At 46.6% G+C, this 13,947-nt stretch overlaps 1 protein-coding gene across 2 annotated transcripts; it reads right to left on the bottom strand.

Moving 5' to 3' along the window:
• Positions 1 to 203: 203 nt before the first annotated feature.
• ADAT3 (adenosine deaminase tRNA specific 3) lies at positions 204 to 5,084 on the bottom strand. Of its 2 annotated transcripts, none has more exons than XM_075258661.1 (2): positions 5,025 to 5,084; positions 204 to 1,454 (listed from the first exon to the last, which is right to left on the bottom strand). In XM_075258661.1, exons 1-2 carry the CDS (start codon positions 5,068 to 5,070, stop codon positions 277 to 279), a joined length of 1,224 nt encoding a protein of 407 aa, XP_075114762.1. In that variant the 5' UTR covers positions 5,071 to 5,084; the 3' UTR covers positions 204 to 276. The 2 variants fall into 2 exon arrangements, with proteins under 2 accessions (XP_075114762.1, XP_075114763.1); XM_075258662.1 differs by lacking the exon at positions 5,025 to 5,084 and adding an exon at positions 4,961 to 5,002.
• Between the last annotated feature and the right edge of the window lie 8,863 nt (positions 5,085 to 13,947).

Here is a 13,947-nt window from a genome sequence, read left to right as displayed (position 1 = left end):
TCAGGATTTTGACACGTCAAAATCCTGACCTAAAACCCCATCTTTAGCTCAGCCTAATGTGTTTGTAGCTATGAAGATCTAAACCTTTGCTGCAGCACATTAATTGATTTAGATGCTGTGAGTTCAGTTCTGGTATATCAGGCAAAGAGCCACATGTGGCATATTATGATGATGAATAGCTAAAAGATCATGTTTAAAATTGTGCATTTAATAGCAAAAATAAAACATCTTTTTTAAAAAAAAGGTTATAGTAGTTCTGGATTAATTCTTTGAATGTCAAATTTCATCACGACAGACCAAACGTCGGCATTCTTCCTCCAGCACTCCTCGATATACAAGGAACTTGTGGTTGAGCCCAGGGATACAGTGGAGTCGGTAGTAAGTTCCTAAAGCACCACCAGGAGAACTGCACCCATAGTAGACACAGGACACGCGGGAGTGGAGAAGAGCCATGGCACACATGACACAAGGCTCGTGAGTGACATACACCTCATACCCTGTGCATAAATATGGGACTTCACCTCCTTCCTCCTTTTCCATTGAACGTTTTCTGTTTTCCCTTTCATCTACTTTTGATTTCCCCTCTTTTTCATATTCTTGATGTAGTCTTTCATTATCCTCATCTTCCATACTTGAAAGTCCAACATATGCTCCTCCACCTTGCCTTTGTGCAACCAAGTCTATTGCTACCATGCAAGCATGAAGCAGTGGACCTCCCTTTTCTCCAGTCTGATCAGTTCCTACTGCTAAAACGTTCCCACTTTCTTGTCCTACCACGACGGCTCCAACACCCTTCCCCCCTCTAGACTGATTTCGTTGAGCTGCTTCTACAGCCCTATGCATGTTTCTCCCAATTCGTAACCTTTCTTCCATACACACACCTTCACCATTATTGCCTTCAGCCATATTTGTGGTGTTGATCTTGGCATGGAAGGTGCAGGGCCAAATGCTGCCCCAAACTTGCTGCTCCTTTTGGTTTTTTGCTGCCCGTGATGGAACGGACACAATGAAAGGTTCTCCTAAACCACTGAGGTCAATGTCACCACCCTGCAGAATGTCAGTAATTGGTAAAGCAATTTCTGGTTTGGAATCAACAGTCTTTCTAGAATCCTCATCATCCTCTTTGGAAACATCCACATTGGTTTTTAGAAAGTTTACTTGGTCCTCAGGTGTGACAGGACGAAGCAAAATGGCTAGATGAGACTGGCAGGCACGCACTCTTTTCAAGTGGCGCAGGGTATCAGAAAAGGGGTATTGTAAGTACAGGGCCTGAGACAATCGAGAGATTTGTTTTTTGTCAGTGATTGGAGCAGCAAAGAAAGTAGACAAAGGCGGAACAATGTGTCCTGACTCATACACCTTGAGCTCTTCTTCCTCCTCCAGAGACAGCACAGGGATGAGTTTCCAAGCAGATGAGGTTGGGTAGTCATCTGCAGATGAAGCCATTGTAGAAGCTAGGAAAGAGAATAAAAAAGTGTAAAAACAATAGTCATGATTCCAGTTTCCTCAAAATGAATTATGGAGTCTTTGACTCTATTTGCATTACACTGGAAATGTTGTAAAATTCTGCAAATTAATGAAAAATCATAAGGAAATTTTCCAGGACTTCAAGACTTAAAAGGGATTCTACCATTAAAAACCTTTTTTTCTGTGGCTAACACGTCGGAATAGCCTTTAGAAAGGCTATTCGTCTCTTACCTTTAGATGGGATCTCTGCCGCGCCGTTCCTTAGTAATACCGGTTTTTACTGGTATGTAAATTAGTTCTCTGGCAGCGATGAAGGCGCTGAAAATGCAATGAGGGCGTCCCCACTGCTGCCTGAGAACAGGATCCTGCGCCGCCTCTATCTTCTGCTGATTCCTCCCCTTCTTTCTTCGTCTTTCTTCTGACGCCTGCGCAGTTGGCTCTGCCACTGAGACACTAGTAGAGCTGACTGCGCATGTGTGCAATTGCGGCCTCAGAACTATGGCCGCCCATGCGCAGTCAGCTCTACTAGTGTCAGAGCTGACAGAGGTGAAGCCGCCGAAGAAAGAAGGGGAGGATCCAGCAGAAGATAGAGGCGGCACAGGATCCTGTTCTCGGGCAGCAGTGGGGACGCCCTCATCGCATTTTCAGCGCTGGGGCCCGCCCCCATCGCTGCCAAAGAACTAATTTACATACCGTTAAAAACCGGTATTACTAAGGAACGGCGTGGCGGAGATCCCATCTAAAGGTAAGAGACGAATAGCTTTTCTAAAGGCTATTCCGACGTGTTAGCCACAGAAAAAAGATTTTTAATGGTAGAATCCCTTTAAGAAAGGCCATCAATATCAGATTGGTGGGGATCAAGCTGTTAGCACCCCCACCGATCAACTGTTTGAATGGGCTGTAGTTGCTGTGTATGGTATTACATGTAGCTTTGTCTCATCCACTGAAATGGGACAGTGTGGTAATATCACAGTACGAAATGTATAGCACTGTGCCTAATAGTAATAATACCTGGGAGTCGGACCTACATGATCCAATACTGATGGCCTAGCCTGTTAATTGGTCATCAATAGTAAGGATGAGGCCACCAGTGAATGCTTGTAAGGACAGTCAGAGTTGTTTTCCACTGCAAAATTACCAAAGCAAAAAAAATCGGAAATTGGGTGGCTCTAGCCTGCAGCTCACCTGTAGATTTGTCTGCGGTTCCTCTATATTGCAAAGCTAAAACCTGCAGCAATAGTTGGCATACTGTTGGTTTTTTAAGCAGTACGTGGTTGGGATTTGTTTGAATCTCATCCACAAAGCTACCACTGGAAATTTCCATGTAAATTACCATAGTCACCAGCAAATTTGTAATGGTTTTGCCCAGTGAGCATCAAGCTGTTAGCACCCCCACCGATCAACTGTTTGAATGGGCCCCTTTATATTGTTTTATTATTTACTACCCTTACACAATAGAGTCTTCTGTTAAAAAAATCATTTGTTTTTCTACTGCCATGTTATGTTTCTTTATATTTTACATACATTTTATTTTTAGGTAGGCGGGTTAAACAGTGCATCGGCCCCCCGTCGCGTTATCCCCCTCCTGATGAGTCCGGATGAATGGGCTTCATCAGGAGGGAGTTTCGAGCCGCAGCTGAAACAGCCGTATAATTCGCTTGACGAATGGGCATGTCCAGTGGCGTAACTACCGCCATAGCAGCGGAGGCAGCTGCCACAGGGCCCGGGACATTAGGGGCCCGGTGACAGCTACTACCGCTACTATTATTATACTCGGGGGTCTTTTCGGGAGAGGTAAGAAACATGTTACTTACCTCTCCACGATCCTGCCAGGCCTCCTTCCTGACGTCACATGAACCCGGCCTACGTCCTGGGTGATGTGACGTCCGACGTCATTGAACATGGACAGCAGCGGAGAAGTGGCAGTGGAGAAGACAGCGTAGGAGCCGGGGGACAGTTAAGTAACAGTAGTTTTTTTATGTTTTTATTCCCCCGGGTCTCCGATTATTATACTCTGGGGTCTGAAAAGACCCCAGAGTATAATAATTGTTTATGGGTGTCCACAGTGGGACATAATACTGTGTGCAGGGGCCACTATGGGGGATAATACTGTGCGCAGGGGGCACTATGGGGATAATACTGTGTGCAGGGGCCACTATGGGGGATAATACTGTGTGCAGGGGCCACTATGGGACATAATACTGTGTGGAGGGGACACTATGGGGGATAATACTGTATGCAGGGGCCACTATGGGGGATAATACTGTGTGCAGGGGCCACTATGGGACATAATACTGTGTGCAGGGGCCACTATGGGACATAATACTGTGTGGAGGGGACACTATGGGGGATAATACTGTGTGCAGGGGCCACTATGGGGGACAATACTGTGTTAGGGTGCATTCACACTGAGTAAACGCTAGCTTATTCTGAACGTAAAACACGTTCAGAATAAGCGGCGTCTAAAGCAGCTCCATTCATTTCTATGGGAGCCGGCATACGAGCGCTCCCCATAGAAATGAATGGGCTGCTTCTTTCACTCCGTGCAGTCCCATTGAAGTGAATGGGGAGTGCCGGCGTGTACGCTCCGGCATGAGCAGAGCTTGCCGTATACGCCGGCACTCCCCATTCACTTCAATGGGACTGCACGGAGTGAAAGAAGCAGCCCATTCATTTCTATGGGGAGCGCTCGTATCCCCGCTCCCATAGAAATGAATGGAGCTGCTTTAGACGCCGCTTATTCTGAACGTGTTTTACGTTCAGAATAAGCTAGCGTTTACTCAGTGTGAATTCACCCTTAAGGGGCCACTATGGGGCATAATAGAACGCGCAGAAATGCATAGGAGGTGGGGGGGGGGGGGTCGGTCAAGGTCTTCGGTGTCGGTCAGGGGCCCCATATCAAAAGTTCGCCACGGGGCCCCGCCATTCCTAGGTACGCCACTGGGCATGTTGCATTTTTTTTCCTGCTAGTGTTGAAAAATCGCTAGCTGGAAAAATGACTCCCATTGAAATGAATAGGAGGCGTTTTTGCAAGTGAATTTTGAGGCAGATTCTGCATCAATATCCGCCTGCAAAAAGCTCCGTGTGAGCATACGCTTAGGTTGGGTGTAAGTAAATGCAGGTTTGGGGATAAGCTGAGACCTCTGGCAGTGACTAATGTGACAAGGAGCAGAACAATGGTAAATAACAGGTCAGGTGTAAATCCAGTTTCTTCTTTCAGGGTAGATGATATCATATCTGTACATAGATTTAGCAGATGGAGCCAAGCTAATGCAGATGGTGTGTGTCACAAACTGAATCCAAGCAGACAGGACAGGCGTGCCGGAGCTGCTCAGGTCTCAGTGGATCCTGGACACTCAGCTGGAGAGCAGACTATACAAGACTACAAGGCAGAGACATCTTCACACACCACAACCCTACAAGACAACGTGCTGCCAGGAGCTGTAATGCGCATGCGCTTGGTTGCCCTCATTAAAGGGAATATTAGTCTTACAGACTCGGACTGGCCGTAGCATAACATCCGTCTAAGCTTTAGGCTCTTGCACCGGTTACCTTACCTGCCTCGTGACCCGCTGTGCGCTGTGTAAGCCACGATGGGGTCATGTGACTCCCCCCCAGAGAAGCCATCTTTAGTGAGGGCAGTAATGCCAGTGGGACGCAGAAGCTTGTTTCATGCGCTCATTTGAGGAGACTTTTGTTTACTTGTGCTCCAGTTGCCTGCTCTGCTCCGCATGCTATAGACCAGCTGCTTCTTAAGGCGCGGTACACAAGCTGCTTGGTGCCATTGTCTCCTTAGCCTCCAGCAGCACTTCCTTCCAGATTACTAGGGAGCCGCATCACGTGAGTTCATAACTCCGCCCTCTTACTCCGCATGAGGCTGTGTAAGGTCGGGATTAGAGTGGAGTTGCTCCTGGTAGGTATGATGTCACGGTAAGGGGCGTGGCCTCTAGGAGGAGGGCGGAGTTTCGGCCATCACTGCTCTGTGCTGAATAGAGGAAGCCGGAGGGTTGCGTCTAGAATGGAGTTGCTCCTGGTAGGTCCTCCCTGCAGCAACTCCAATCACCTCACTAGTGAACGGGCTAGAATGGAGTTGCTGTAGGTAGGACCTACCAGGAGCAACTCCAATGTAGACAATTCACTAGTGAGGTGACGAGATTGGAGATGCTGGAGGGAGGAACTACTAGAATCAGCTCCAATGTAGACTGTTCAGTACTGAGGTGACTAGAATGGAGTTGCTTGGAGGAGCTGCCGCCAGAAACTCCAATCTAGTCACCTCACTACAGGAACAGCTAGAGTGGAGTGTCTATAGGGGGCGCCAGAACTGGCCAAGAGAGACATTGTATATGTATATGATTATCAATAAGAATATAGGAAAAACACATTCCTGGACATAGATACATATGGCACTGATATATATATATACAATTACATATATATATATATAGTTTATAAATATATATCTAGCTATGTATATGTAATATAGATAGGTATATTGGCCATATGGTCTGAACAAGGCATTGATGCCACAGCCTTACGTGTTTATTATAACTTGCGCCACTTTCTTGATGTAACTGATAATGGAAATATATGGCAATTAATGACCGATATAGAGCTAAATTCTGACGTATCGCTGTACGCCTGATTTATCAGTATATAGTTACTGCAGGTAGGTCCATGGTCTGGGAATATTCTGTGGTGGTTATAGGTATGTCTTCCTTGCAGAAACTCTATTCTAGCTGTCTCACTACAGAACTGACTAGAATGGAGTTGCTGCAGGTAGGTTCATGGTCTGGGTATATTCTGTAGTTACTATAGGTAGGTTCATGGTCTGGGTATATTCTGTAGTTACTATAGGTAGGTTCATGGTCTGGGTGTATTCTGTAGTTACTATAGGTAGGTTCATGGTCAGGGTGTATGCTGTAGTTACTATAGGTAGGTTCATGGTCTCGGTGTATTCTGTAGTTACTATAGGTAGGTTCATGGTCTGGGTGTATTCTGTAGTTACTATAGGTAGGTTCATGGTCTGGGTGTATTCTGTAGTTACTATAGGTAGGTTCATGGTCTGGGTATATTCTGTAGTTACCATAGGTAGGATCATGGTCTGGGTGTATTCTGTAGTTACCATAGGTAGGATCATGGTCTGGGTATATTCTGTAGTTACTATAGGTAGGTTCATGGTCTGGGTATATTCTGTAGTTACTATAGGTAGGTTCATGGTCTGGGTATATTCTGTAGTTACTATAGGTAGGTTCATGGTCTGGGTGTATTCTGTACTTACTATAGGTAGGTTCATGGTCTGGGTGTATTCTGTAGTTACCATAGGTAGGTTCATGGTCTCGGTGTATTCTGTAGTTATTATAGGTAGATCCATGGTCTGGGAATATTCTGTGGTGGTTATAGGTATGTCTTCCTTGCAGAAACTCTATTCTAGCTGTCTCACTACAGAACTGACTAGAATGGAGTTGCTGCAGGTAGGTTCATGGTCTGGGTATATTCTGTAGTTTCTGTAGTTAGGTCCTCCTTAGAACAACTCCATTCTAGCTGTCTCACTACAGAACTGACTAGAATGGCGTTGCTGCAGGTAGGTTCATGGTCTGGGTATATTCTGTAGTTGCTGTAGGTAGGTCCTCCTTGCAGAAACTCCATTCTAGCTGTCTCACTACAGAACTGACTAGAATGGAGTTGCTGCAGGTAGGTTCATGGTCTGGGTATATTCTGTAGTTACTATAGGTAGGTTCATGGTCTGGGTATATTCTGTAGTTGCTGTAGGTTGGTCCTCCTTGCAGAAACTCCTTTCTAGCTGTCTCACTACAGAACTGACTAGAATGGAGTTGGTGCAGGTAGGTTCATGGTCTGGGTATATTCTGTAGTTACTATAGGTAGGTCCTCCTTGCAGAAACTCCATTCTAGCTGTCTCACTACAGAACTGACTAGAATGGAGTTGCTGCAGGTAGGTTCATGGTCTTTGTATATTCTGTAATTGCTGTAGGTAGGTCCTCCTTGCAGAAACTCCATTCTAGCTGTCTCACTACAGAACTGACTAGACTGGAGTTGCTGCAGGTAGGTCCATGGTCTGGGTATATTCTGTAGTTGCTGTAGGTAGGTCCTCCTTGCAGCAACTCCATTCTAGCTGTCTCACTACAGAACTGACTAGAATGGAGTTGCTGCAGGTAGGTCCATGGTGTGGGTATATTCTGTAGTTGCTGTAGGTAGGTCCTCCTTGCAGCAACTCCATTCTAGCTGTCTCACTACAGAACTGACTAGAATGGAGTTGCTGCAGGTAGGTGTCACGTTCGTGTCAGAGTCCAGACACAGATTCCAGGCTGCAGATAGCACCACTAAGGAGACAGGGGAAGGAGACTATCCCTGGCACTACGGTGGCTAGCTAGGCCCTGCCTACGGGTGGTGGTCAGCTGTCTCCAAGCTAACCTTGGCCCCGACGACTCCTGGCTCTCTAGCACGAAGACCTGACAGACAGACAGACAGGGCAAGAGCTGCAAGAAAGCTAGGGACTGGGGATTCTAGGGTGGTGACCCCTACAGAAATAAAGGTGCAGCTGCAGACAAACAAACTGGACGGGAGGTGCTGGACAACTGACACGCAGCACAACAAAGTACAAAACAAGAGGAATGAGGAGAGGGACAGTGGAGAGGTGAGGAAAGGGCAAACACGAGACTGGGGTAAAATAAACTGGAACCCACCTCAAACAACCGGATAGTGCCAAGCAAACAGACGTGAAGGGAAGGGCAGAATAGAAGTGTGGAGGGAAAAACCAACTCACACACAAACAACACTCAAACTCCTTTAGTCAGTAAGCACAAGCAAATCACTCCTCTACCTCCTAAAGCCAAGAATTCTAGGTTGGAACCACAAAAACCGGCAACTGGTGGAGCCAGCCCTCTTCCTAATAAAGGCCCCCAGATCCTCCCATAGGATGATGGCGACCCATAACACCTGAGGTTAGACTCGTATAACCTCAAGTGTGTTCAGAAGTCCAGAACACTATGTGCACACTGATGGCTCCATGGCAGGGAACACAGAAGCCCGGATCAAATCCCCGACAGAACAGTACACCAACAAACAATCAGGTCATGACAGTACCCCCCCCCCTTCAACGGGAATCCCCCGGATTCCTGGGCCGAGCCCTATCTGGATATCTCCGGTGGAAGGCAGCCACCAGTCTGGGCGCAGACACCTCAGAAGCCCGAACCCATGAGTTGTCCTCCACACCATACCCTTTCCAAGCCACCAAATACTGAAGGGTTCCCCTCAAAAATCTGGAATCCACAATCCGGGAGACCTCATACTCTCCGTCTGAGTCCAGGGGAGGCACAACTGTAGGTGCAGTCTCCACCGAACTCACCTTTTTTAACAGAGAGACATGGAACACAGAGTTTATTTTCCATGAAGGGGGAATGTCTAACCTGACCGAAACTTCATTAATAAGTTCTGTCACAGAAAAAGGACCCACAAACTTAGGACCCAACTTCTTAGAGGGGACCCTCAATTTCAAGTTTTTGGCTGGTAGCCACACCCGGTCACCCACCACAAAATCAACTTTTCTCCTTTTCTTGTCCGCCACCATTTTATTTCTCCGTGAACAAGATACCAGATTTCTCTTTACCCTGACCCAAACATCCACCATCTTAAGAGAGAAGGACTCCTCCTCTGGCACCAGAGACTTAGCTCCCGACAAGGGCCCAAAAATAGGGTGTTTACCATTACAGCAGAAAAATGGAGAGCAGCCTGCCGCAGAGGAATCATGGTTGTTAAGAGCAAATTCGGCCAAAGGTAAAAAATCTGCCCAATCATCCTGATTATCAGAGACAAAACAACGAAGGAACTGCTCAATATCTTGATTTTTTCTCTCAGTCTGTCCGTTGGACTCAGGATGGTACCCGGAGGAGAAGGACAATTTTATACCCAGTCTGCCACAAAATGCCCTCCAAAAACGAGCTACAAACTGAGAACCCCTGTCAGAGACAATATCCTCCGGAACTCCATGCAGACGTACCACATTTTTAACAAATTCCTTTGCCAAAATTTTGGCTGAGGGTAACTTAGGAAAAGGAATCAGATGACATCTTACTAAACCGGTCAACTATGACCCAAATAACCGTGTTACCTTCAGATCGTGGCAAGTCCATAATGAAGTCTATGGCCAAATGTGTCCAAGGACTACTAGGAATAGGCAAAGGATGTAGTAACCCTGCTGTCTGCGCATGAGAGGCTTTAGATCTGGCACAGACCGCACATTTAGCCACATGTACCGCCACCTCCGCTCTACAACCTGGCCACCAAAAATTCCTAGTAACTAGTCTCTTAGTTTCTGCCACCCCTGGATGCCCTGCCAGTCTGGAGTCATGACATTCCTGTAACAACTGACCCCGCAGGACCTTTGGTACGAACAACTTACCCCGTGGAGTCCCCCTAGGAACCCTGTCCTGAGCATTCAAAATCTGAGCCTCCAATAGAGTATCTAGGGCTGCCAACACAACTCCCCTTTTTAACAAAAATTCAGGTTTGTCGGATTCATGACTGGGGGTTAAACTTCTTGACAGAGCGTCAGCCCTGACGTTCTTAGTACCGGGAACATAGGTCACTGAAAAGTTGAAACGGGCGAAGAAAAGCGCCCACCGAGCTTGTCTGGCATTTAAACGTTTTGCAGCATCCAAATAGGTTAAATTTTTATGATCAGTAGGAATCTTAACTGGATGTCTAGCACCCTCCAAAAAATGACGCCAGTGCTGTAAGGCCAGTTTAATAGCTAACAACTCTCGATCGCCAATGTCATAATTGGATTCTGCCGGGCAAAACTTTTTTGAGAAGAAGGCACACGGATGCAGTCGCCCCTCCTTCTCCTGTGACAATACTGCACCCACTCCTACAGACGAAGCATCCACCTCAACCGTAAAAGGCAGATCCTCATCTGGTTGGATAAGCACTGGAGCAGAGCTAAACCTAACTTTCAGAGCTTCAAAAGCCTCCACTGCTTTCAAGGGCCACTGCTTAAGATTGGCTCCCTTTTTAGTCAAGTCAGTTATGGGTTTAGCAAGCACAGAGAAATTCTTGATGAACTTCCTATAATAATTGGCAAAACCCAGAAACCTCTGTAATGCTTTCAAGGTCTCAGGCCTTGGCCACTCCAACACAGCTTTAACCTTCTCTGGGTCCATCTTAAAACCCTCAGATGATAAAATATACCCCAAAAATGACAATTCTTGAACTGCAAATAAACATTTCTCTGGTTTAGCATATAAGGCATTTTCCCTAAGGATTTGTAAGACCTCTCTTACTTTTGCCCAATGGGATGAAATATCCTTGGAGTAAATCAAAATGTCATCCAGATAAACCAGAACTCCCCTACCTAGAACCGGACCTAAAACATCATTAATGAAATTCTGGAAAAAGGCTGGAGCATTAGTAAGACCAAATGGCATGACAAGATTCTCAAAATGCCCCTCAGGGGTATTAAAGGCAGTTTTCCATTCATCACCTTCTTTAATCCTCAGGAGATTATAGGCCCCTCTCAAGTCAATCTTAGAGAACCATTTGGCCCCCACTATCTGATTAAACAGGTCCGGTATCAACGGCAAAGGATAAGGGTTTCTCACAGTGATCTTATTGATCTCACGAAAATCCAAACAAGGACGTAGACCTCCGTCCTTTTTCTTTACAAAGAAGAACCCTACCGCTACGGGAGATTTCGAGGGTCTGATATGACCAGCCTCCAAACTCTTGGTTAAATATTCTTTTAATGCCTCACGTTCAGGTATAGACAGGTTGAAGAGGCGACTTTTGGGCATCGCCGCCCCCGGGACAAATTCTATGGCACAGTCATACTCCCGATGAGGCGGTAAGGTCTTAGACTCAGATTCACAAAAGACATCCTGAAAATCAGATATTTCCGCAGGTAAAGAACAATCAGTTATTGTGGCAATCATGGCGTCACCACACCTTTTAACACATTCTTTGCCCCAGGACAAAATAACATTATTGGGCCAATCTATTACAGGATTGTGCTTCCTCAGCCAGGGAAGCCCCAAAACAATACTGGCCGGCAAATTAGGCAAAACAAATAATTCAATCATTTCTTTATGATCAGGTTTAAAACATAAATTAAAATCAGCAACAGAATGGGTAATGGCATTAAGGCCCAATGGAGAATTGTCAATTGCGGATACTGGGATAGGAAGAGACAACTCCTTTAACTTCAAAGAGCTGTCTTGTGCAAACTTAGCGTCAATAAGGTTCAGCGCTGAACCACAATCAATAAGGACATCAATCTCCTCCCTGTTACTGTACAGAGAAGATTTGGCCTGAAAAAGAACCCCAGACGATTTTATATACCCGAATCTAACCGGACTAGATACAGAAGTATCATTGGGAGAGGGAGATTTTCTCCTTTTTACATCCCCACCAGGTCTGCGATTAGGACGTTTCTCACAATATTCAATAAAGTGGCCCAATTCTCCACAGTAGAAGCACCGACCAGTCTGACGGCGCCTCTCTCGCTCTCCATTGCGATTGACCATACCACCCAGCTGCATGGGCTCATCAGAATATTCAGCTGGGCGGGAAAGCTCAGACGCCCTGAAATGCCAGTCAGTATCCTCAGCCTGCCTCTCCCTGAGACGTCTGTCAGCCCTTATCGCCGACAGCATGGCGTCCTCGAGAGATTTAGGCTTGGGGAAAGCGACCATAAGATCCTTAATCTTAGCATTCAACCCAGTCAGAAAAAAACTTTTTAATGCTGAAGAGTTCCAAGTGGTGTCTGCTGCCCACCTACGGAACTCCGCACAATAGGTCTCAGCGTCTTTTTTTCCCTGACGCAAGGACCACAGCATTGATTCAGCAGTAGATTCCCGATCAGGGTCCTCATATAAAAGACAAAGAGCCCTGAAAAATTTCTCCACAGACTGTAGGCAAGGAGCAGAGGCTGGCAACGAGAATGCCCACGTCTGCGTTAGGAGACCCCCTAAGCAGAGACATGATAATGCCAACCTGCTGTAATGCATCACCAGAGGACTGAGGCCTGAGCCTGAAATACAATTTACATGCATTTTCAAAACGAAAAAAATCCTGCCGGTCCCCGGTAAAAGGTTCCGGCAGGCCCACCTTAGGGTCCGTTGTCCGAGGAATGGCTACAGGCATAGCTTCCATACGCTTGTCCATTTCGACGACCTTCATAGTTAGTCTCTGCATCTGTGTCACCAAATCTTCCAGGGAGGCCATGATACAACAGACCGATGGGTATTTTGGGCCGGTTTTACTGTCACGTTCGTGTCAGAGTCCAGACACAGATTCCAGGCTGCAGATAGCACCACTAAGGAGACAGGGGAAGGAGACTATCCCTGGCACTACGGTGGCTAGCTAGGCCCTGCCTACGGGTGGTGGTCAGCTGTCTCCAAGCTAACCTTGGCCCCGACGACTCCTGGCTCTCTAGCACGAAGACCTGACAGACAGACAGACAGGGCAAGAGCTGCAAGAAAGCTAGGGACTGGGGATTCTAGGGTGGTGACCCCTACAGAAATAAAGGTGCAGCTGCAGACAAACAAACTGGACGGGAGGTGCTGGACAACTGACACGCAGCACAACAAAGTACAAAACAAGAGGAATGAGGAGAGGGACAGTGGAGAGGTGAGGAAAGGGCAAACACGAGACTGGGGTAAAATAAACTGGAACCCACCTCAAACAACCGGATAGTGCCAAGCAAACAGACGTGAAGGGAAGGGCAGAATAGAAGTGTGGAGGGAAAAACCAACTCACACACAAACAACACTCAAACTCCTTTAGTCAGTAAGCACAAGCAAATCACTCCTCTACCTCCTAAAGCCAAGAATTCTAGGTTGGAACCACAAAAACCGGCAACTGGTGGAGCCAGCCCTCTTCCTAATAAAGGCCCCCAGATCCTCCCATAGGATGATGGCGACCCACAACACCTGAGGTTAGACTCGTATAACCTCAAGTGTGTTCAGAAGTCCAGAACACTATGTGCACACTGATGGCTCCATGGCAGGGAACCCAGCAGCCGATCACAGAAGCCTGGATCAAATCCCCGACAGAATAGTACACCAACAAACAATCAGGTCATGACAGTAGGTTCATGGTCTGAGTATATTCTGTAGTTGCTGTAGGTAGGTCCTCCTTACAACAACTCCATTCTAACTGTTTTACTACAGAACTGACTAGAATGGAGTTGCTGCAGGTAGGTTCATGGTCTCAGGGTATTCTGTAGTTGCTATAGGTAGGTCCTCCTTGCAGCAACTGCATTCTAGCTGTTTTACTACAGAACTGACTAGAATGGAGTTGCTGCAGGTAGGTTCATGGTCTGGGTATATTCTGTAGTTGCTGTAGGTTGGTCCTCCTTACAGCAACTCCATTCTAGCTGTCTCACTACAGAACTGACTAGAATGGAGTTGCTGCAGGTAGGTCCTCCTTGCAGCAACTCCATTCTAGCTGTCTCACTACAGAACTGAC

Source organism: Leptodactylus fuscus, chromosome 10 (genome assembly GCF_031893055.1).
Source record: "Leptodactylus fuscus isolate aLepFus1 chromosome 10, aLepFus1.hap2, whole genome shotgun sequence".
In the NCBI taxonomy this organism is placed as follows: domain Eukaryota; kingdom Metazoa; phylum Chordata; class Amphibia; order Anura; family Leptodactylidae; genus Leptodactylus; species Leptodactylus fuscus.
Note: the sequence above shows the minus strand (reverse complement) of the source record. Positions and strands in the feature narration are given on the sequence as shown.